Genomic DNA, 22,479 nt, shown 5'->3' with positions numbered 1-22,479 from the left:
ACCGCACTTTCACTTTAATGGCCGCCGCTAAACTTTCTTTATACGCGGTTCATCTAAAGAAAGGGGCGCAGGTGCCATTTGAATGAAAGCGCAGCATGGGGGGCTCTTATAAACAAGCATTTAGAATGCAATAGGTTTTGCATTTGCAAGAGTTTAAGCTATTGGCATTGTAAATGACAATGCCTTTTATGTATGTTTTGGTTTTTAAAACGTAACTAAAAGGTATTGTCAGTTACAATGCCAATAGCTCAAACTCGCATAAATGAGACCTGTTGCATTGCAAATGCTTGTTCAAGCTGGCCAGTAGTCCCGGCTACTCAGGTGAACAGAAATCGGTAGAAGTAGCTGAAAAAGGCTGGTCACCTATGTTTAATGAAAGGCGTCTTACAGCCAATTAGATTTCTTTGCTGATTCCAAAAGCTCATGCGAAAAACATGCCTAGGTTTGAGCCCTGAGGTTCCGTAATGCCTTGTGAACTAGGGGATTTTCTCTTCCCCAAGACTGAACTTACGGTTAGAAAACCCACAAAGTTAAATAACAAGCTTCATACAACAGGCACATAACAGACAGCACAAAGTCGAGCAGGCAGGTTTACCAACCACCTAGGGAAATTAACAAAGGAGCTTATATCCTGGCCAAACAAGCACTCGGGCAAAACACCGAAGGGGAGTGAAGACAGGAACATGGCTTATTAAAACACTTTGATGCTTAAGTAATCTGTTGCCGAGGAATTAAGGGGGTGGCCCAGATCAGCCTTTAATGGCAGCGGACAGTTGCTTTGAAGAGCTGACAGTTATTGCTTGGAGACTCACCCCCACACCAACAGCAAAGGATCCTGGACTATGAAGTCCTCTTAGGAAGCTTCCCCTTCGTGAACTGAATCCCTCACAGGGCTAACCATTGCTCATTCTGTTTAAGAAGCTTCTCTGGAACTTGCACATTGGGTCGCTGTTGGAGAAGAGCAGCATCATCCGCCCCTCAGGCATAGCATCCTCTAACGACACTTCGGAACCACACAGTGATGACTTCCAAGTCTTTCAAGTATGTTCTTTCAGTAGTCAGAATCTCCTTTGCAATGAAATAGGCCTGATCTTTTGGCTAGCGTCCCAACCAGCACGTACGCTTCCCTTCTGCACATCAGGCCATACTATGCTCTTCTGATAATTGATGAGAGGGTTTCGGAAATTACTACTCTTCAAGATGCTAAACTACCTCATTCCCTACAAAACAATTAAGAGCGTCGACTCCCTCTCCACACAGCTAACACTGTTACCAGCTACAGATTAGTTGTTTTTGGGGACTCTTTGTTGTGCTCAATTCATATTGGTGTGAAACGTGCAGAGGTAATGATAATGAGCGCTATTTTTCCCCAGGAGTCTCATGACTCCCAATTTTCTGTTTGACTTTTATGTATGTTCTGCAGTGGTTTCATATAGCTTTGAACGATCTTTGGTTTTGGCAGTCATGGGATCCTTGTTCATAATAGGGAGATGCCTAGCTCTGCCAGGAACCTACTCCATAAGAACACACGAGTCAAAAGATACTCGGTGCTATGAACGAGACTCCAGGTCAGGCTGAGATTTGCTTTACTTGCTGAAGATAAAAGTAGGGGACAACATTGAATGCAAGCAGATGTCCCCATGTGATTGCAGAGATTTTACATACAAAACCCTTCAATTAGGTCTAGTAGCTGGAAAGAAAAGCATTCAATAATTAATGACTTCCTTCTAAAGTCTTATTATGGAGGATAAAAAAGGATCATGGCCTTTAAATGGAGTGCTAAACATGACACTGAGTTGATACACTGATGATTTTGGAGAAAAGTCTGTTATGCTTGTATCAACCAAGTATGTAGCTATTGAACTTTGTGAACAATAGCATGCTAAAAATATTGACAAACCAGAATACTGGTCTGCTCACCATATTTGTTATGCGCAATGTGTCACCAAGGCCACTTACAGTGCATGTAAGAAATGATACACTGTTACCTTAATGAAGATTGGCGGTCATCATAAAGGGAACAAAGGGCGACAACAAGTCCTGCACTCTGCACCTTCAGATTTGTAACAAGAAGTATCAGATTCCTCTGTTGTGCAGGCAAAGAAGTCTGTGCAGATGTCACTCAGAAACACTTTTAACTGAGCCAATAACATCCTCGACAAAGGCTTTTTCTACCGCATAGCTTGAAGACCTTGCTTGTTTTTATTCACCTCCTCCCTCCAAGTTTCTCCTTTCCAGTCCTGGACTTACGTATGATTTTTTTAGTGCATTCTGGGTGGTGTTGACTTGTTTTATCCACTGAACTTATTAGACTAACACCCGTGAAAATAATAATGCTTTGTAGGTGAAAAGTTCGGACTGTAGACAACGGTTGTTTTGGCATGCAATGAAGTAGTAGCTCTATACTCCTACTTTGCCTCAACATTAAAACCAATTTCTTAAGATGATGCAATGTTGTGTTCCACTAAATAGTTACCTTTATGCTCCCTGAACTCAGTTTCACCCAAATACCACTATATTTGGACATACAAACATATCTCACTCAGACATTTAATGCCACAAACGCATATCAGAAGGCAGTTTTCATGAAGGACAGTTGAAATTAAAGGGTCAGCATCCAACTGACTTGGAAAGTGAGACACGCACATTTGTGTTGGAGGCATCCTTACCACTTAGAAGCACTGAAGGAAAACAGAAATTTCGACAAAATGGCAGAATAGATAGTCCCAACTGAAGATGCAATAACAGTGCCACGTTAAACAAAAACGTACAATTATCCTGAACACAAAGGGCTGTCAAGCATTGCGTATTTTTCCAAAAACACAGCCCGTCAAGAGGAAGATAGGGCCTGCCACACACTATAGATTACGTATTTTAAGATAAAAAAAAAAGTCTTTCAGGCATAACAAAATTGGACTAGATAAGAAACCATCCAGGACCCTTTAGATCCTATTGCAGGGCAACATTGCAATGTGTATCCTTTTCAAGAACTGCTGGTGAAAAGAACGCTTTACATTTGGTCAATACCTCCTAACCGTATCACATGCCTGGAAGGAGAGAGGGGGTCATTTTGAGATGATTCACAATCGTCGCTCCCCCCAACTAGGCTATCAGTAAAGGTGATCTATCCAAGTCCAGCTTTAGGATTGATGCGGATGTTTTTTTTACCAGCAACTAGTGAACGACATTGTCTGCATTCACCAAAAATGATTAATCCTAGGACAACGAGTTACTTTTAAACTACAAGCACCCAAAAGATAATGTATCGATATCTACAGAACATTCCACACATCTGAGAAAAATAAGATACGGTTAACTTGGGGATGTGGCAGTTGCTATGAGCGGGGCTAGAAGCTAAGTAATGGGTACAGAAAAGATGTGGCTAATAGACACCAACAGATCATCAAGAATCAATGGGGGGTTCCAGTGACCCCCAGAACCTGGGGAACTACTAGTATAAATGAACAATTGTTTCTGTAGGTAAATGTAACATTTCTTTTCTTATATCAATTGTTTCCTAGAAGCCTCGGACATACCATCGCAAGCTACTTATAATGACCCCGAATGCTCCATGATTAGATGTACATACTTGCAGAAGCTTCAAATTAAAATGTTCACATGAAAATATGCATCTTGAAAGAAAATCTTTGGGCGAAACTATTGTGCAATTTTAAATACTATTTAATTGAAGTATCATTTAGTAAATTATGTATGCTGAACGCAGGTATTTCCAAACAAATTGATATTGGCAAATCAGTGAAAATTGTTTTTGAAAAGATTAGGGGAAACATGAAATCAACCAGCATTGTCAAAGCCCATAGGTCTGGCACTGGCTGCCAGCCTTTTGACTTTGTCAACGCTGGTTTTGTTTAAAAAAGTTTTTTGCAAAATTCTTTTGTTGGGGAAGCTACCAGGCCCATACCAATATAATAAAAACATAAGCTAAAAGCAAATATATTTTTGTGCCCACAATAGTCCCAGGCACTGAAGGGAACTACTTTGTGTATGGAGGTGCTTCTTGTGAAAGAGCAGAATGCCTTCGTGCAAAGCCAAGTTAGCCAATGGCTGAAGTAGATGGACCCACTGCCCTTCACTTTAGTGGATAGAAGAAAAATGTAAATGACAATAAATCAATGGATAAATAAAATCAAAAAGGTATTGGTTAACGTCAGGCTTAATTAGGGGCCCAATCATTGTACAAAGTCACAAAAGTGCACCTGTGGTGTGTGTATGTATATATATATATATATATATATATATATATATATCCATATATCCATATATTAGTGCAGATTTACGACTTTCTCAAGAATTTGCAGATGTAGGCCTGGAAAAGATACTCCTAGAAAAAGTTAGTGAACTGCATTTTTACATGCTTGTTTAGATTTGCTCATTCTAACTATATGTGGAGGTTGTGCAAGTTTACATTCCCTACAAACCCTTTTTTCACCGTCCTTGATTAAGAGTTACTTCTGGCCCTGTCAGTAGTATATTTCCAACCTTTCCCAGTGTGTGAAGAGATTAAAAGAGAATTGTTTGCTAAAAGGTTTGCTGAAAACTCAAACATTTAAATGTGTTGGTGTGCACAGACTCAAAGGTCATTCAAACCCTGGACCTATAGTTTACCACTACTTCCTGGCCCCATACACCTAGATTTGCAGAAGAGTGGGAAAATGATGGCATTTGCTAAAATCAACACCCGGATATTATGTTTCCTTGGACAATCAGAGAGGTTATGATCAGAGCTCTGATATAATGAGGAGCACTGACAAATTGCCACCGCACTGAAGCACTAAAGGGACGCGTTTTATTATTTTTAAACAAGACATGTAGATGTATGAAACGTCCTGTGGACAAGTAGATATTTTATAAAATTATACACCCCCGCAGATTTAATGTCACTTCCAGTGCAAGTGGTAATGCATAATGTAAGTATTTTTCCTGAAATGTATCCGACTTGGCAGGAGCATCACAGATTCAACTTGAACCAAAACATTGCAATGGTTAGGAATTAAGATTGCAAACTGGCTGGGCTTCCAATCAATTCATCCATGGCACAGTAGCCTTACGTGAATGGGTTCGCTAGAACTGCTTTATATTTTGCCAAAACTGCCTCAAGTTGTACTAAAATTCTTCAGAGAACTAGTTTAACCACCAAGATATTGTCTGTGGAGTGTCAGAAATGTGCATTTAACAAAGACCCCACAAAGGAGGCACTTTACATTTTGCCTCTCTGTCTAGATCATGCCATGGCACAACTACAGCAGATGCCCGTATGGAACTTTTTCACAAACATTTCTTTACATAGCTGCAAGTCCACTATTCTAATAGACAAACTCTCCATTCTGCTTCTATGCATGAATAAATAAGGTAGCAAAACAGAAGGGATAGACATTTTGGGATAGCAAGTCCTAGAATTTTGTCAAATATCTTATAAACATAAAGATCAGTAGGCTCTTAAATAGTGTACAGGCATAACTGAAAAAGGGGGTACACATCATACGTAAAACCTGTAGGCAGTTTTGTCGCCTATTAAACTCAGTCTATTACACAGTACTTATTTAAAGCACTGTCATCACAACTTTGCAGTATAAACATCCTTCTCTACAAACAAAGAAGTGGATTGAACTAGACTCACAGTGATGTCTGTGAAAACAGATGTTACAACATACTTTGTGTTCAGATCTGCCCCCATCTCCTCCACCCCCGCCAAAAACACTGAACCAAATCAGACATGCGCCCCCTCCCAGGTGTGAATTTATAGAATACAAAATGTGCCACCCTCCCAAATAGCTAGGAAATTAGCATTCATTTGTAAAGAGGAATACAGATATAGAGCCAGATGTACAACTGCTTTTGAGGTCGCAAAGGGCTTTTAGGCCCATTTGTGACCGCAAAACACGTGTGGGCCATGTACCAACCCTAGCTTACGAGTCGCAAACAATTTGTTACTCCCAAAATAGGGTTAGCGCCACACTATTAGGAAGGGGCATTCCAAAGGAGTTTTATCACCTTCTCAGAAGGGTGGTAAAGCACTCACAAACGGGAAGGGGTCCCCAGGGGAATCCTTCCACTTTGTGAATGCATGCACAAATAGTTTTTAAGTCAGGCAGTGGCTCGGACCACTGCCGGCCCTTAAAAAAATAAAACGGAAGAGTTTATTTCTATTTTATTGACAAAGCAGTCCCAGAAATGGTGGTCTGTTGACCCCAGTAAGCCACCATCCCTAGGAGTGCCAACCATTCCCAATGGGGTCGCAATTGCGACAGCCTCAATATTCATAAGGCATGCAATTTGCGACCCTATCGGGAATCACAAACAGTCTCAGAAACTGTTGTACATAACATTTTGCGACTCACAATTTGCGACTCGCATAATGCTATGATCCTACATCTTTCCCATAGAGTAATGAATTACAGTGCCAATTAGTACAACAAGAAACAGGATACTAACTAGGCGGTTTGTACTTTACTACTTTTAAATCTCAACACAGATAAGGCACATGGGAGATTTCATACAAATGAATGCTTTCTTTAGAATTAGAATACACAAAAACCTGTTTAGATAAATTCAGAAAAGGGACAACATTTTATACTAACGGACATCAGGTTATATGCAAATATCAAAAATATTTGCGTATTTTATACAACAGCTCAAACTAGAACAGAGTAACATAATCCAGCATCAATGGAACTGGATGGGCCAAAGGTCATCATCTTTTATCACCCTCCTCCCAGACAATAAAAAGGATCCTCCTTTCATCTCGTGATCATTGTAGACAACAAGTTTCTTCCTTACTGCAAGCTTTTGTTATACTGTGGACTTAAACCCACCGCCTAATTAATCATTGAACAACAACATGCAATAACATTCTTTGACCTTACCTCTTCCATTTCATAGGAATCCTGCCGCTGCTGCGAGATTAGCTGAACTATTGATGGGTTCACAACTGGACCGCAGGGCTCCTTCTCCGGAGTGGACGTTTTTGGATTTTCAGCTTCTCGCTTGTCACTGTATTCAAGTTCGCTTTCTAATGACATGCCTAGAACAGAGGAGTCTACAATAATCGAGTCCTCGCAAACTCGGTTATCGAGGCTGGGTTTATTAGCCTGCCACGTTGCATCCGTGTCTGTATTCAAAGGGTCAACAGTAATGGGTGTTTCCACTATGGGACTCCTAGCATCAAGTGCATCCATAATTGGAATGTGGCCAGATTCCTCCTTCACAGTAGCCAGTGAAGAAGCATCTCTCTTTTTCACAGTTTTTAGCAACTTTTGATCACCACTCATACCTCCTTCGTTCTCAGTCGATGGAGAAGTTGGAGAGCAGCTATTTTCTTCACCTTGTTGTCCTGCAAGTAAATTGAGTTTCGACAAAGTTTTCCGTAAAAGTCCGACAGTCGGCGATCTATTTAGAGGAGCTGGACTAGGGGGCTCCTTGCTGACAGAAGCAGAACTGCCAATCTTCTGCAATGGTGTTCCAGAAACTTGGGAATACAAGCTTGAGAAGGCATTGGCCACAGTAGTAAGAACCTCGATCTGACGAAACCGACCTTAAAACAAAGAGATTTTATTACTTTTCATAGGACAATCTGTGTGAAGAAATTCAACGGTTACGCTTCTCATTGCACCAACCACCCAATTACATACACCTATAGTTAATAGCTAGGATTCAAAAGAAGAGGGGGACAGTTTCTGTACACCATACCTTTACATTCACAAAATAATTAAAGCATGTTCTGTCTTCTGGAAATCTAGAGTCTTGGTCAGTACTGCAGGGTGCTGCCAGTAAAGATTTCCCAAGGCATATTTTTTGTCCGCCTAGTAAAATTCCTTGGTTAATCAGCACTAGAGTAAAATGTACCTACTTAATACAAGCAGTTGCTACTTCGGGATCTTCTGAGTAAGTTGGCCTCGGGATAAAGTGAGAGCATGAACTCAAATTAGTGTGACAGCATTCGGTTTGGCTGAGATGGTGATGCTAGAATGGACGTTGAAAAGAGCAATGAGTCAATGCAGTCAATGGGGTACGGACAATAGTGCTTCTTCTGTCTCAGTCAGAAGGCATAGGAAAGGAGAGATCCTTTACGGTCAGATCCTTAAAATATAACACTGTCTTAGGATGCCTTCTCTGCTACAAAGAGATGTGGCATGGATTCCTTCCTGAAATTTTTTCAAGAGACCAGGGAAATAAAGAGGCATTCCAAGATACAGCTGAAAACGTGTGTCGAGAAAAAAAGGAAAAAGGTAACATTAGTGACCAAATATTTTGTTGACTTACTCACAATGTCAAAAGTGTTTATTTTCCACAGTAGAATGGTAGGCCTTAAAAAACGGAGGGTTTGACTTAAGCTACTTGACAAAGTGAAAATCAGATTAGAACAAGAAAATATAAATGTGTACAAGGAAATGAGCTTAGAAGGAATACAACCTAGGCCACTGAGCACTACGGAAGGCAGGAATAAGTGTTCTGAACCAGCACCACTGCAATGGACAGGATATAGCTGTAGGGGCAGCTCCTCCATGTGACCAGAGGATCGTCGCCCCACTGCTTTCTCGCAGTGCGAGAAGCAGAAACATAAAAAGGTATTACAAATACCATTTTATGTTTCTGCTTCTTGCACTGCGAGAAAGCAGAAGGGTCTGGTTGGGGGCGGGTGGGTCTGCTCAAGGACAGGGCTGCATGCAGCCTACATGGAGAAAATGACCTTACCATAAATGCCTGTGTGGTCGGAGTTCCAACCAATTACAATGTGGCCATTGCAGCATTGTGATTGGCTTAGGGGAGGAGAGGCAGGCTGCCTGCTTCCTTCTCCCTTCTCCCTTCTCCCTTCTCCCTTCTCCTGTGGAGGCTGGAAAGCAGGAGCAGACCGAGCAGGGAAGACGTTTGACAGGTACTTTTTTTTGTTCGTTTTTTATTTAAACCCCCCCTCTCCCCACACGACCCCCCACCCCTTTCCTCATGACCACTCGCCTGCCCCCCCCACCCCTCACCCACCCCCCTCCTGCCCGTAAGCTGTCTCACATCCAGCAAGGGGTGGAGTGGTTTATGCACTTAAGTGTGCATGACTGTTTGGCCGGCTGTCTTGTGCACTTCGCGTATTCTCCACTGGGCTGTAAATCACAGTCTGGGTGGAGAACATGCCCAGTCTCACAGTCCCGGTCTGAGCACTGAACCACAACGCTCAGACCAATCATGACGCTGCTGAAGGTGACAGCAGGGTCTTGATTGGCTTGAGGGAGCATAGGTGCTTTCCGAGAAGAGTCAATGCTGGAGGACTGCGGCGCTCTGGCAGGTTAGTGTGATTTTCAATTTTTTATTTTCACATCCCCCAGCTCACCACGGTCTATATCAGCCACTGCTGCCTGTGACTGTTGATTTCAAATAAGAAAGTCTCACATTCAGCAGATTCAGACAAGCTTACATACAAGAATGTGGCCATCAGTGAATTAACTGCATTAATGACATTTCATAAGCAACAAGTCACACCTTGGGACATACTGGCTTTTATCAATGCTCATCGGGTGCCACATAGGTATATTTCTTTATTTACGGATAAATGGATTGGTAAATTAAAAAAACATTTTAAGGTGGAGGGCCATGAGCAATTCAGTTTGACCCCCCATACCTAAAGAAAAAAAATGAAACGTTGGTGGATGTGGGAGGCAACAGTGGAATGGGCAGGAGGGAAGCAATGGAAAGCGATGGATGAGGAGAAAAGCAAAACCAGCACACAGGGGTGAGCTACACAGGGATGGGGAGAAGCACAAAAGTGAGAAAGCAACACCGGTCACAGGGGCTGTTTCTCCATTAGGGCTCTGAGGTTGCACCCCTCTGAAATTCTTATACGTTTACCAGAAAAAATATTAAATAGATAAGACTTATTTTGAGATCCAATCGTATCTTAAAACCATTGATTTGTCTGTCCCAGGCTTGCTGCCCGCCTCTATCTGAAGTAGGAGGATGAAGCCAGGTAGTAATTCAACTCTCTGCGAAACGATGCACAAAGCAGGGTTTACCTTTCTAAAGACCATCATTGACATTGTTGTCTATGGTGGTATCCACTGTAGGCCACTGAAGCGGTCAATCACGTTTTCGGGCATCGGAGTCTGTATCCCTGACTGAGGCCAGATGTCCATCATTCACAGACATAGATCCCACCCTTTCCCATTCTTCACACTGTAGGACTGGATGCAAGCATGTCTGATTTGGCACCTTGTCCTCATTATAGGTAAGTATTATAATGCTAATCTTGTGTTACGTATATCGTGTGGAGACTCCTGGTTAAGCTAATCACCACCACTGTGACACCCCAGGCCATGGCTGCAGGTCATTGGCCCCTTTAGAAGTGGTTTTGATGTATTTTCTTCCCCCACGATATGGATCCAAAAAACAAGCAGGGGTTTTGTTCCCTTGTGAAGTTGATCAGTCAAGCGCAAAGGGAGAAATATGTGCGTATAGTAAAGAAAGTTACCTTCTTTACAGCGTTAAAACTCATATCTTAATTTCCTTAACATTAATGCCAAAAACATGGTTTGATTTACAACAATCAATATTAAAAACGTTAAAGTAATGCAGGTCAGCAATTTAGTCCTCCTTTTATTTCTTGTGTTTTACTCAATCCTGCATTCCCCAAGAGTGCTAGCCATTTCATGATGTAGTGAATCTTTACTTTTTCGTGCATCTTATTACTCTTGCATAGTGCATACTTTGAGTTGTGCCAGGTGTTTATGTGGGACTTTGAGTGAGATCTCTGGTGCGGAGGCTGAAAGGAAAGCAGAATGCCATCAGTCGGTTGGTATCTCTGCAGAGCACACAAAACAATGGTCATGTATTCCATACAGTTGAAATTCTGGGTCAAGGCTGGTGAGAGGAAGAGTCTATCTAGCAAAGCAATCTTGACTGGAACTTTTTTTTTTATATAATAACGTGCCATTTGCTCCTTTATGTAGATCAATGGTTATTTTTTATGAGTTGTATGTAATTTATTGTATTTTTTTTGTGCTTTTATGGCCATGTGTGCCGAAATAACGTTTTTAGGATGATGATGCAATTCTGGGTATGTGTGTGTGAAAGGGGTACAGCGATCTCAAAATATTTACAAGGCAAAAGTAAAAGAAAATAAAGATCATAAATGTGAGAGAAAGCAGGGTATGTTTGCGGTGGTGAAGTGAGGAAGACGGAAGGAAGCACATTCAGGCGACAGTGAAAAGATGGTGCTGAAGAGGAAAGATATGAGGCTGAAGATGTGCAGATGGTGGAGTTGTGTTAAGAAAAAGGGAATACATATCCGACACAAAGCACATATAACTGAAGCCCATATAACCTCCACAGGCATCATTAGTATTTAGTTCACCCTCACAATTTCAAAACTGGAATATTTCCAATGTTAATTATTTATAATAAATCACTTACTTATTTATCTTAAACAGCTAATAACCATTAGCAAAGTCAATAGTACTGGCTGGTTTTAGGTGTATGTCTGTTATGTTATATATCTAAATACAAAAACATCTCAGAGAGAAACCAAAATATCAGTCAAGTTTCACACTATGGTAATCACAGAAATTATTTAGCATGTTCCCTTTTAGAGAACACCCAATTTTTACATCCCATTTAAAGATAGGTCTGCACATATTTCCATATGACTGACTGCAGCAAAGCAGCTGTAGATGCTTCCCGAAGCCTAGTTAAGAGTATTTTCCTCGAAAGTCGATGATGCATGCAGTGCAAGACTCTAGGCAAGCATATACTTTAAAGGGCCAGAAGTTATCACGCTGTATAATTTACATATTACAGTAGCGGTTGGTGATATTAATGCATTACTATATGTGGCACTTTTAATTTGTTTAATATTTAAAGATTGTACTTCCCCACTGGATTATAAAACTTGCTTTCTCACTGTATTAATTTGCTTTAAAATGCACCATTTGCCAATCTTTTTTCAATTTTTTTCTCCTTTCCCAAAAGAATATTTAATTGTGCATCTAAAACGGCCTTCAATTTGGATTATGCAATTTTACATCTGTTTGGATCACTTAAGCACTCTTTGCACATATGCATCCTTATTTACATCTTCAAAAGATACCTTGTACATATTAAAAAAATATTTTTGCATGCGCCCTTTCTATGATACTCCATCCAACAGGCTTTTTCCGTTCCAATGTTGGAGTAGACCTCCAATAACAATTGACTTCATTTTTCAGCTTCTGCTAATCATACAGCTATATTCTTGAAATGTTTGTTTTCCAAAAGATTTATCCATGACTTTATACGAGAAATCTCTGAAATCGCCTATGCTGCACCAGAAGCACCACAAGGGATTCTAATGTATTCTTTTTGCCTACATTGCTCCAACTCAAGTCTTTTAAAAGCCATCTGAGGAATGGCTGGTGAACTTAAGGAAGTCTTATAAGGAGCTTTTTTTGTCCAAGGAATGTTCAGGCCAACAAGTCCACTGTTGTTGAAATCTGGTCAACAAATGTATTCAGGTTTGGTCCACACACAATGTTCAAAATTCCAATAGACAGCAAGGTCCAATGCATGGTGTCTACCAATAGGCCTCTTGATACCTTTACGTGCTGCAATTCAGGAGCTTCAACTCAATACTTCAGATTCTTACCATCCATATTATTCACTGTCACTGTGTCCTTTCTGAATAAAGTATTCCTATGTTACTAAATCACATTTATGAGTCATTGAGATGGTCTCAGTTATGTCCATAATGAGAAAGGAATGCTATTCACTTTGAACAATCATGCTTTGACCCCAAATCCTGCTGACAGAGGTTATCACACCCGGTCATGGGACTGGAAGATTAAAAATCGCTGGCCTTGTGTGCTTGAAACCTATGGGCCTATGCCACACCTCAACTTCTCAGTGTCGTTCATCTGACACAGCAAAAAAATGCTTTCTAACAGAGGTCAAAGCCTGGCTGTCACCAATCTAGATTTTCCTTTACCTGTTGCTGGCCATCTTTCAGATCCACAGATGTGGTATGCCGTGAACGTAGGGTAAGGGCCAACATTTCTTATGTTACAAACTGAAACGCCTTCAACTTTCATTTCATGCCTACATTCTCCAGCAACACAGCCAAATGCAAACAATGAAGGCATTTATTGCAAATGCATTAATGGACTGTTAAACCAACAAGAAGCCACAATTCAACATTCTGGGACGAATGAATTCCTCAGCACGCTTTGCATACTCTTTTTTCTTTAATTATTATTTGAGGGTGTAGTTGGCTTTGAAAAACAATACACAGCCGTAGGTTTTGGCTCTCCAATGTTTAATTAGTTCAATGCAGGTTTATGGCAATCTTTACGATAAGTGTGATTTACCCCAACTCATCTACCTTGGAGGGGGGATGGGTGTTTTCTAGTTTGAGGGTACAAGGTAGCTTTGGAAGAAGGCTCTACTTTTTAGAGGGAACCATGCAACACTTCTGAAGAGAGCTTGGTCAGCTTTAACCCGGTTTTTAGTAGTGCAGGATTCAACACACTGGGTAATAGGGCCCAGCTGAACACTGGTACCAATATGACATTTGTAATGGCCTACTTCCACGTGAAGAAACCATCATATGGCACGTAGTAAAGACATCATCAAGGTATCAGCAACCCTTATTATGGAAAAACTAGAAGTGCTATGAAATAGGGACCATAACCTACAATCAAAGTTTATAAAATGGACCCTTTTGAAAAGAACAGGAAACACGAACTATACAAAAGTAATCTGCAATGCATATATGCACCATCAGGATTCAAGCAAGCCGGGCCGAAGACGGCTGAAATGCCAGAAACCGGTCCCCGGAAGCTTGTTTCCTTCCCAGTGTAAGAATTGGCTTTTGTAGTCTGGTCTGCCCTGTTCCCATGATGCACTGGGCCAGGGACAGACTAATTTGCATACTGCCAGGTTCTGAAACTGGGATGGTGCAATGAGCTAAAAAACGGTGTTGGATCTAGCCCTGATCTCTTGACTGGGTGAGAGTATTCTGCTTAATTCAGAGACTCTGTCCATCACCACCCCTTGTTGTAAATAGATCACTTTACAACACCAGTAAACTGTCAAAGACTAAAGCAATGCACACTACCAAGCAGCAGAATTGGGTCAGTCAAGTATGTAAATCAGGTTAGGAGTATAAACAAATTACTTTGCTGGGAAAAGGCGTTAAAGTTTACTCTGGGTTTATTTACAGTACAGCAACTCTACAAAAAAGAGTACTGCTTAACTATTGTATATTGTTCTTTTTTTGAGCTCCGTTTGTTTTTTGGCATTCAGGATTGTCATTGTGGCACAGTTTCCTGTGGGGTTTCCTGTTATTATAAATAGCCATTTTCTCATAAATTCATTTTTATCTTCCACGCAAGCTCGAATGCAGTTCCCAAAATGTGCTTTCAGAAGATATACTGCCTCACTGAAACATATTGCTCCAACAGGGCTAAGTTTTCACAAGTCAATGGCACATTCTTAACAAAGATTTTATGACAGTTAAGTAGAAGTGGGTCTGTAGTAGCTCATGCTGTTCTATTGTGTATAAACATTGTATGATACGTGGCTCTGGAGTTGCTGAAGCAGGGATGTCCTGAAGGGCCATCTCCAAGCCAGATTTTGAGAATATGCAGATTAGAACATTCTGCATTGAGGGAAAGTATCTAACTAATTTTCACTACCAGTACTTCCGACATTGATCAAGTTTTCCTGGGACTAAGCTGAACACCCTTGTGCCAATGTAAGGGTCAGTAAACAGTGGTGGCGGTCCTTTGTTTTAGCCACAGGCAAGAAGCATAGATGAAAATGTGGTAAAAATATTTGCAGATTTTAGAAATATTTCATAATCCGAGAACCTTTTCCGATCGGTGGACTAGACTATTATTAGCTAGCACTGGCTTAAAAAGAAGTTCCCTATAAGTAACACATACACAGGTATCCTTACCCCATCATAAACAGAACACGGCTTATTCAAGACTCCAATCTCTAGCTTCTTTGCAAATCTCCTGCTCCCAAAAGTGTGCGCTAAACACTCATGCCACCACCATAGGTCTCGTGCCAGCTCCCCTGTGATGGTCCTCCTGGCCAGCTTGCCCGTAGTCTGCTACCCTCTGCTGGTTTGTGCCTCCTCTGCTCGTTTTTCTGCCACTTCTCTGTTCGCTCTTGCCCTCTATTTTCCCTCTTTCTGCTAGTTCTGCCTATTATTTTGCCCCTTTCTTCTCACTTCTGACCTTTATTCTGCATTCTTATGCTCGTTCTGACTTTTATTTGCCCTTTTTCTGCTCGTTTGACCTTTATTGTGCCTCTTTCAGCTCTTTTCTGACCTTTATTCTGCCTTTTCTGCTCTTTGCGGACCTTTATTTAGCCTCTTTCTGCTCTTTTTTACTCTTTCTGCACGTTTCTGATCTTTATTCGAATGTCGATTCCACAGCACCCAGATACGATAGGGATGACAGTGCTGCGCTATACAAATGCCGATTGATTGTTGCTTAAGATACTCATGTAGTCAGAAGGAGGTTTTGAGGCGGTATTAAGTCCCAAACAGAACAGTACTTCACAAGGACCAATTTCTAGTCTCCAAGCCTGGAAAGCTTTTCAGTCATAAATAGAGAGAAATTTCAAAACACCTTTTCTCTTGCCCCAATTGGTGCCCCTAAAATAAAGTAATCTAAACCGTTGTGGTCCAGGTCAGTCAGTTTAGGACAGGGGGGAAACAGGAACTCTAGGTTATCTTTACATAAAAACTTGCATCTTAAGGGCAAGACAAGGGAGGCTAGCGGTGATCAGAGTTTCACGTGCCCAACAGGGACAAATCGAGTGAGTGTTAATGCCCTGTAAGTGCCTTTACTTTACAGACTTGGGAAAAATCCATTCTAGGGACAATAAGAGCCTTATTTCAGTTTATCTCAGGTCAACATTTACTGCCAGGTGTAAGGTGTAACCATTCTGATGCTTTCGCCATTATTTGTGAGTGAGCAAGCAAATATAAAGCAAGACTCGGCCTATGTATTGGTCTGGAGTAAGTGGCAAGGCAACAAAGGTTTGAATACCAGGTATTCGGAAAAGGTAGCAAACAGGATACCCCGTTGCACGTATCTGTGGCACTGGGGTCATCTGCCACAGAAGCCCACGGAAGTCCTCCTCCAACTACTGGTAATGCAGTTCTGTCATCTATTTGTCTTGGGGAGGATTGAAAGTGGTCATGCATATCACAGCCCCTGTCTATGTGCTTTCAAGACATGGGAGAGTAAACTTCCTTTCTATTTGGACACCCCTCTGCGAGGCCCTCCTTTTCGCTCTCCTCCTAAAATCCTGACTCAGCTCTGGATGTGGGCCAGCATCCAGTGGGCAAAGTCTTGTATAGAAATGCATAAGAAATTGTTTCTCACCTAAATTTTTTTTTTTTAGTGCGATTCATTTACCTTGTTTTAGGTTTCTCTTAAACAATACAGCAGGGGAGCAACTATGTGTAAACCTATGTCAAAAACAGTTTGTTTTTTTGGAGCTGCCCCAAAGATCAGTGCAGCATAAACTGCCTGAGCACTTAGTCTATTAAACGAAATGCAAGTAGTCCCAGATGCGGCACATTAAAGGGTCGTTAAGCCAAATAAATAGAGCAGGCTTCTGAGCACCCATACCACATACTCCTGGCCTGGACAAAGACCGTGAATGTGATGTACTCACCCCGTATCCTCTCACCACACATGCAACTCAAACAAAAGCATATCTCTAGCTTTCTGTAGTAGAATAGTCTCGGTCCAAAACACATACAAATTTAGATTAATGATGGAGTCATTCCATTAGCTCTCTCTCCCCTTCTGATGGGACGTCTGTGCATATAAATGCAGTGGTGAGCGAGGCAAAGTCTCTTACATTCTTGCGTTTAAAAACATGGTCTACGAAATCAAACACCTTGTCCCAGAAAACCCAGAGTGTTGGGCATTTGAAGAGAAGGTGTTCTAGGTCTCCCTTGTCTTTGTTACAGTTCCAACATGCTGGGCTGTCTCTGATTCCTAGTTTGTGTAGTCGATCTGGGGTCCAGAATGTTTGGTGGAGCAGCCATAATTTAGTTTGAGCAAGGACTGGGGTGATCTTATTTTTGGTGGTGGTGGCCCACACCCTGTCCCACTCTTGTTCGTTTAATGGGGGCTGTATTAGTGTTGAGCTTGGACTTTTGTGGCCGGAGTATTTTCTATATTTGTGAGACTTGGTGTCCCATTTTGTTTAGGCTCGCTACGCACTGGAAGATTGAGGGATGGGTATTTGCCAATTTCGATAGGGCTGCTTTTATCTTTAGAAATCTATATAGGTCTAGATCTTCTAGTTGGTAGATTGTTTTCAACTCTGAGAATGTAATTGGTGTTGTGTCTCTTTCCAACTGGCGTGGGTGTTTCTCCAAACCAGAAGGGTGTATCTAGATGTCGGTCCTATCCTTAACCTCCACCTATCCCTATCTCTTTTCTCTTCTTTCCTATCTCAGACCTACTGTGCAAGTATAACCAGCAAAAGGGGACCCGCGCAAATGTACTTTTGACTTTTATACTTTGTATTTACCTGCTGCAGAAAACCCCTGTAACAAGCGTGTACTATGTATATAAAATCAATAAAATGAAAATAAAAATGCCTGCAGTGAACACAAATTATTATAGACTTATGTTATTGAGCCTTCCTTCCTCTAATGATCCGCACCATCCTATTTGAGACCTTTTTTGGGATGTTAACAGTGGCTTTTCATGCCATTGACAAATGCCTTGAAAAGGGCAGCCTCTTCTGAAAATCTTAAGTGGCAGAAGAAAAGTTGGGTCTGTTTTTTTGAAAATGAGGGACGCGGTGTTATAGGGTATTTGGCAGATTCAAACATCTGTCAAAAAATGCCGGATATCCCCTTGGCCTTATTCAAAGGGTAAAAATGAGTATACACTCTAAAGAGGGCTGAAAGGACATCCACTGATTTCTGACAGATGTTTGACAACAGCCAAACTCCAAATAATCCCCTAGGTCTTATTATACTTTCACTAGTACGAATATTTCTCTCAGATAAGCATTTTCCTCTTGTATGCCACAAAAACAATGGGCGGTGAAAGATACTAAAGTACGTGTTTGGTACTCTATTTTCAGCTGCCATCCATTGGTTCCAACAAGTGCACTCAGTCTGATTTTTCTTTGCCAGAGCATATCAATCAGTATTTCCCTGACAGATAGTTCTGGTGAGAGACCAACGAGCCACTTGCAGAGAATGACCCTAGTTCATTTCTCATCTCAGCTTCAGAACCTCTCAACTCTACGCCCAATTGTGACTTGTGTCAAAGCAGAGAGTAGATTCATAGACTAAGTTCTGTAGGGCGAGGCCCTCATCCATAGCTGAGACACAGGATGACGTATTTCAGCCCAGTGAACAACACTTTTTATGCACTTGAAAGGCTTGAAACGGTTTACATTCCAGGTCTTTTACTAGGAAATTCAGCAAAAAAAAAAATATATACACATCCTGGAAAGAAACCCCTATTCCTGGCGAGCACACAGGACTGCCTCATACACCTGACCGCATAGCGGGCGCGGATCGCCAGACGAGAGGCATGTGGGATACCGCAAGCCGGGACCTCCAGTGGATGCCAGGGCTGCGCCGGTGGGAGCGACCGGGATACACGCGCGGCAGCTCCTACGCCCACCGGAGTATTTCCAGCCAGTAACGAGCAGTGAGTGGGGCGCGCGCGCTCTTCCACCTCTACTAGTCGCCTACCCTCCCTCGATCTTGGGACAGTCCTGGGCAGCTTCTCTCCATAGTCTTGCCGGGTGGGGCGGCCGCCATTACCGCCTCAGACCGACCCTGTAGCGACACGCGCCAGTCATAGCAGACTCTACCGTCTGGCGCTTAGACGTCGATCCGCATCAGGTATCTACCTTCTGCCACCGACTGGGACTCGGTAATACTCAAGGCGCATGTACCCCCTGCGTTGCCACTACCCAGTAAACTCACGAGGCGCTCCACTTTGATGATGCAGTGATGATGCAGTGACCAGCGGGAGAGCCCTGCCTGGAGTGATCGCACCAACTTATCAGCCTGCGTGCTCAGACTGCCTACCACAGTTCACCGTCATCATTGGCCAGGCACTACAGTGTGGGGAGCAAAAGAAGTCCGGCGCGGGGTGTATATCCGGAGGCCTCACAGGATGTCCAATGCGAAGGGTTCCAAGGTTCTCTCACAGCATAGACTGGACCGCTTCCAGTACCATAAATCTAACTTCCCTGAAGCAGCGCACAAAGACAGGCCAAATCCAGAGACTGGTAATCACCCTCCTGAGCACACTCTGAAGGATGTGATGGACGTCATCGCAGGGGTGAGAGCATCTATGGAGCAACGCACAGACACCATAACAGTGGAGGTCACCATCATCAGAGCGGACCTCGCCATGATAAGTGACAAAGTTAAGCAACTCGTGGTTACTTCATCCAGCCTAGTGGATGATGTCTCAGCTGCAAAACGAGCTCTGGGGTCCCCAAGCCTTTAAGAAACAAGCAGAGGACAAGCTAGACTATTTTGAAGGGCGCTCTAGGAGAATTAACGCATTAATTCTTGGGGTACCGGAGAAAGCGGATGGGCAGGCAGTGGACCTGTTCGTTGAAGACCTCATCACAAACCACCTTTGCCCCAAAGGCCTGTCTCAGCTATTTGTGGTCGTGAGAGCCCATAGGGTCCCCGGCAGAAGACCAAAACCGGGGGCTTCTCTGTGACAGATCCTGGCCCGGCTACGGACCTTGAGGAACCATGATGGCATCTTGCAGAGCGCCAGGGCAGCCCCGCCACTCAAGTATGATAATGCTACGATCACCTTTTCCCCCCCCAGACTTCACAAAAAATGTTCAGAAGCTCAGGCGTTCCTTCCTCAGAGTTAAAAAGCAGCGCCGGGACAGGGCAGTAAAGTACTCAATGCTTTTTCCGGCGCGCCTGCGTGTGGAGGCCAACGGGAAGGCCTGGTTCTTTGACTGCCCTGAGGAGGCGATGGACAGGCTGGAGGGGTGGTGGGAGGCGAGAGACAATAATGTCATGTAAGGATGCGGTTCAAATCGACCGAGGAGAAGCTGCACCGACCTGGTAATAGGCTTGTTTGACCCTTTCACCAATTGAAGTGTAGGGAGATTGCCGCGATGCCAGACTCTAGTGTTGTTTCCCTGAACCCAGTCAGGGTGTACTCTCACTGGGGGACATGCGAGTGAACCAGCTGAGGACATGATATAGACCTACTAATTTGAAGGTTGGGCAGGTTGCGGGAGCGATTACTCCCTACCAGTTACCTTCTTTATGGTTTACAGGTTGGGTAACAGGCGCTCTGCCGTTGTTGTATTTGGGCAGCTGGGGGCTCAGAATGCAGGGTAGCAGGGAGGGGGTGGTACTGTTTCGAAGGTTTTTTCTTTCACAGATTATTTTTTAATTCAGACAAGGAAGCTGGATATTTTCCACACATGCATGCTCACACAACAAAAATTACTTAGCTGGAATGTTAATGACTCGGAGATAGGCTAAAACGTTCACTGGTCCTACAGTACCTCAAACAACACTCTTCGGATGTGGTGCTCCTTCAGGAGAACCACTTGAAGGGACTTACCTGCAGGGCCTTCAATCGATGGGGCTACAAAATGATAGTTCACGCGGGCTTTACCACCAGCTCACGGGGGTGGGTATCCTCCTAAAAACTACATGTCCCTTCACCCTGCAACACACATGAACTGACGAGGGGAGAGATACGAAGCAGTTACGGGAAGATGCGGGGGGGGGGGGGGGGGGGGGGACACATGCTCAATTTAATTTCAGTCTACTTGAACTCCTCAAACCATTGGCCGCCTGATTTCCTGGACTACCTTGGTCTGACAGACACATGGAGGCTTCTCTCGCATCAACTATGTGCTCATCCCCGCCACGCAGACGACGTATATCCGGGAGGTCAAACACCTAGCCCGGGGTATCTCAGACCATTCTCCCCTGTGGGTACAAATGGGGTTTGGTGAAACACAGATTGGGGGATTTGCGCCTATAAACCCATGGTATCTACGAAACCCACAGGTCAGGAAAGAACTCTTGAAATCTATCCGGTTGAATTTTCAGGAGAACCAGGGCTCAGTTGACTCCCCTCAGATACTATGGGAGGCCTTTAAATCCGTGGTATGGGGCAACGCCATTTCTCTTATTGCCGGCACCAAGAAAGAGAAGCTTAGGGAATTGGAGAAAATAGAATCCGACATTCTGGACCCGGAGAGGCTTTCAGACCTATATCTCCAGATATACTTCTCCTCCTACACCTCAAATGGGAAGAGTATAAACACTTGGTGACGGATAAAGCCAATGAATGGGGTGCGCAAAGAGAGGGTTGGATATACGAGTGGGGAGACAACGCCGGCAAACTGATCACATGGCTTGACAAGAAGGAAAAAGCTAGCAGACTAGTCACCAAATTGACAGGAAATGGAGGCAGCGTAATTAGGGACCCATTGGCAATAGCAGAGACATTTGCCGAACACTTTCATACAATTTACAACTCCATGTCACCCCTGGGAGAGGAGGATTCTAGAGACCTACTGCGAGATATCAAATTGCCAGTGCTCTCCCCAGCTGACCGGCTGTATTCAGACAGCCCTATTACGACCGCAGAGATAGCGCAGGCCATTTGGAGTCTTAAACCAGGGAAAGCCATGGGTCCCAATGGGCTCTCCATCGAATTATACAAAATGTGCCCAGACTTGCTCTCCCCTCATCTGAAGACAATGTACGAGGACAGTAGACGCATAGGCACTCCCCCACCGGACCAGCGTCAGGCTGGTAGTCATTCACAAAAAAGGCAAACCTAAGAATCTCTGCTCAGCTTATAGACCCATTTCCCTTCTCAATGCGGAACCCAAAATCCTCGCCAAGTTACTTTCAACTAGATTAATTAAGGTCATTAATGGTCTGGTGCATGCTGATCAGTCGGGTTTTATGCCCTGGCGGAGTACGGCCCGTAACCTGCAGCGAGTGCATGGCGTGTTGGGTAGAATTGACACGATACAGGAAGACGCCATTGTACTTTCATTGGATGCCTCAATGGCATTCAACAACGTAGAATGGCCATATCTCCTGGCGGTGCTTGAAAAGCTGAGTTTCTGCCTCCTTTTTATTTCCTGAGTAAGACTGTTATAAGCGGCACCACTGGCGCAGGTAGTAGTGAATAACAAAGGCTCGTCGGCCTTTGCACTCAGGCGGGGCACCCACCAGGGGTGTCCCCTGTCACCATTATTATTTGCATTGTCCCTGGAGCCCCTGGCAGGCTGAATCCGACAGGGTCCCGTCATTCGAGACCGAGGTGGTCCGCGGACTGAGAGGATGGCATCTCTTTATACGCCGATGACATACTCCTTTTTTTAGCTTCCCTCCGTAGATCACTCAGAAGCATCCTTGACATCTTTGTGGTATTTGGGCAGTACTCCAGGCTCTCGATCAACTGGGACAAATCCCTACTTTGT

At 43.3% G+C, this 22,479-nt stretch overlaps 1 protein-coding gene across 1 annotated transcript in view; it reads right to left on the bottom strand.

Moving 5' to 3' along the window:
• Positions 1-22,479, bottom strand: part of ITPRID2 (ITPR interacting domain containing 2) — a 207,673-nt gene that overhangs the window by 147,567 nt on the left and 37,627 nt on the right. The window contains exon 8 of the mRNA XM_078681472.1: positions 6,885-7,552. Coding sequence (XP_078537598.1) covers positions 6,885-7,552 — 668 coding nt within the window. The remainder of the gene's footprint in view (positions 1-6,884; positions 7,553-22,479) is intronic.

The sequence above is a fragment of the Lissotriton helveticus genome, chromosome 3_1 (assembly GCF_964261635.1).
Source record: "Lissotriton helveticus chromosome 3_1, aLisHel1.1, whole genome shotgun sequence".
Taxonomy (NCBI): Eukaryota; Metazoa; Chordata; class Amphibia; order Caudata; family Salamandridae; genus Lissotriton; species Lissotriton helveticus.
The sequence above is the reverse complement of the archived record's forward strand: the minus strand, read 5'-3'. Positions and strand labels throughout refer to the sequence as shown.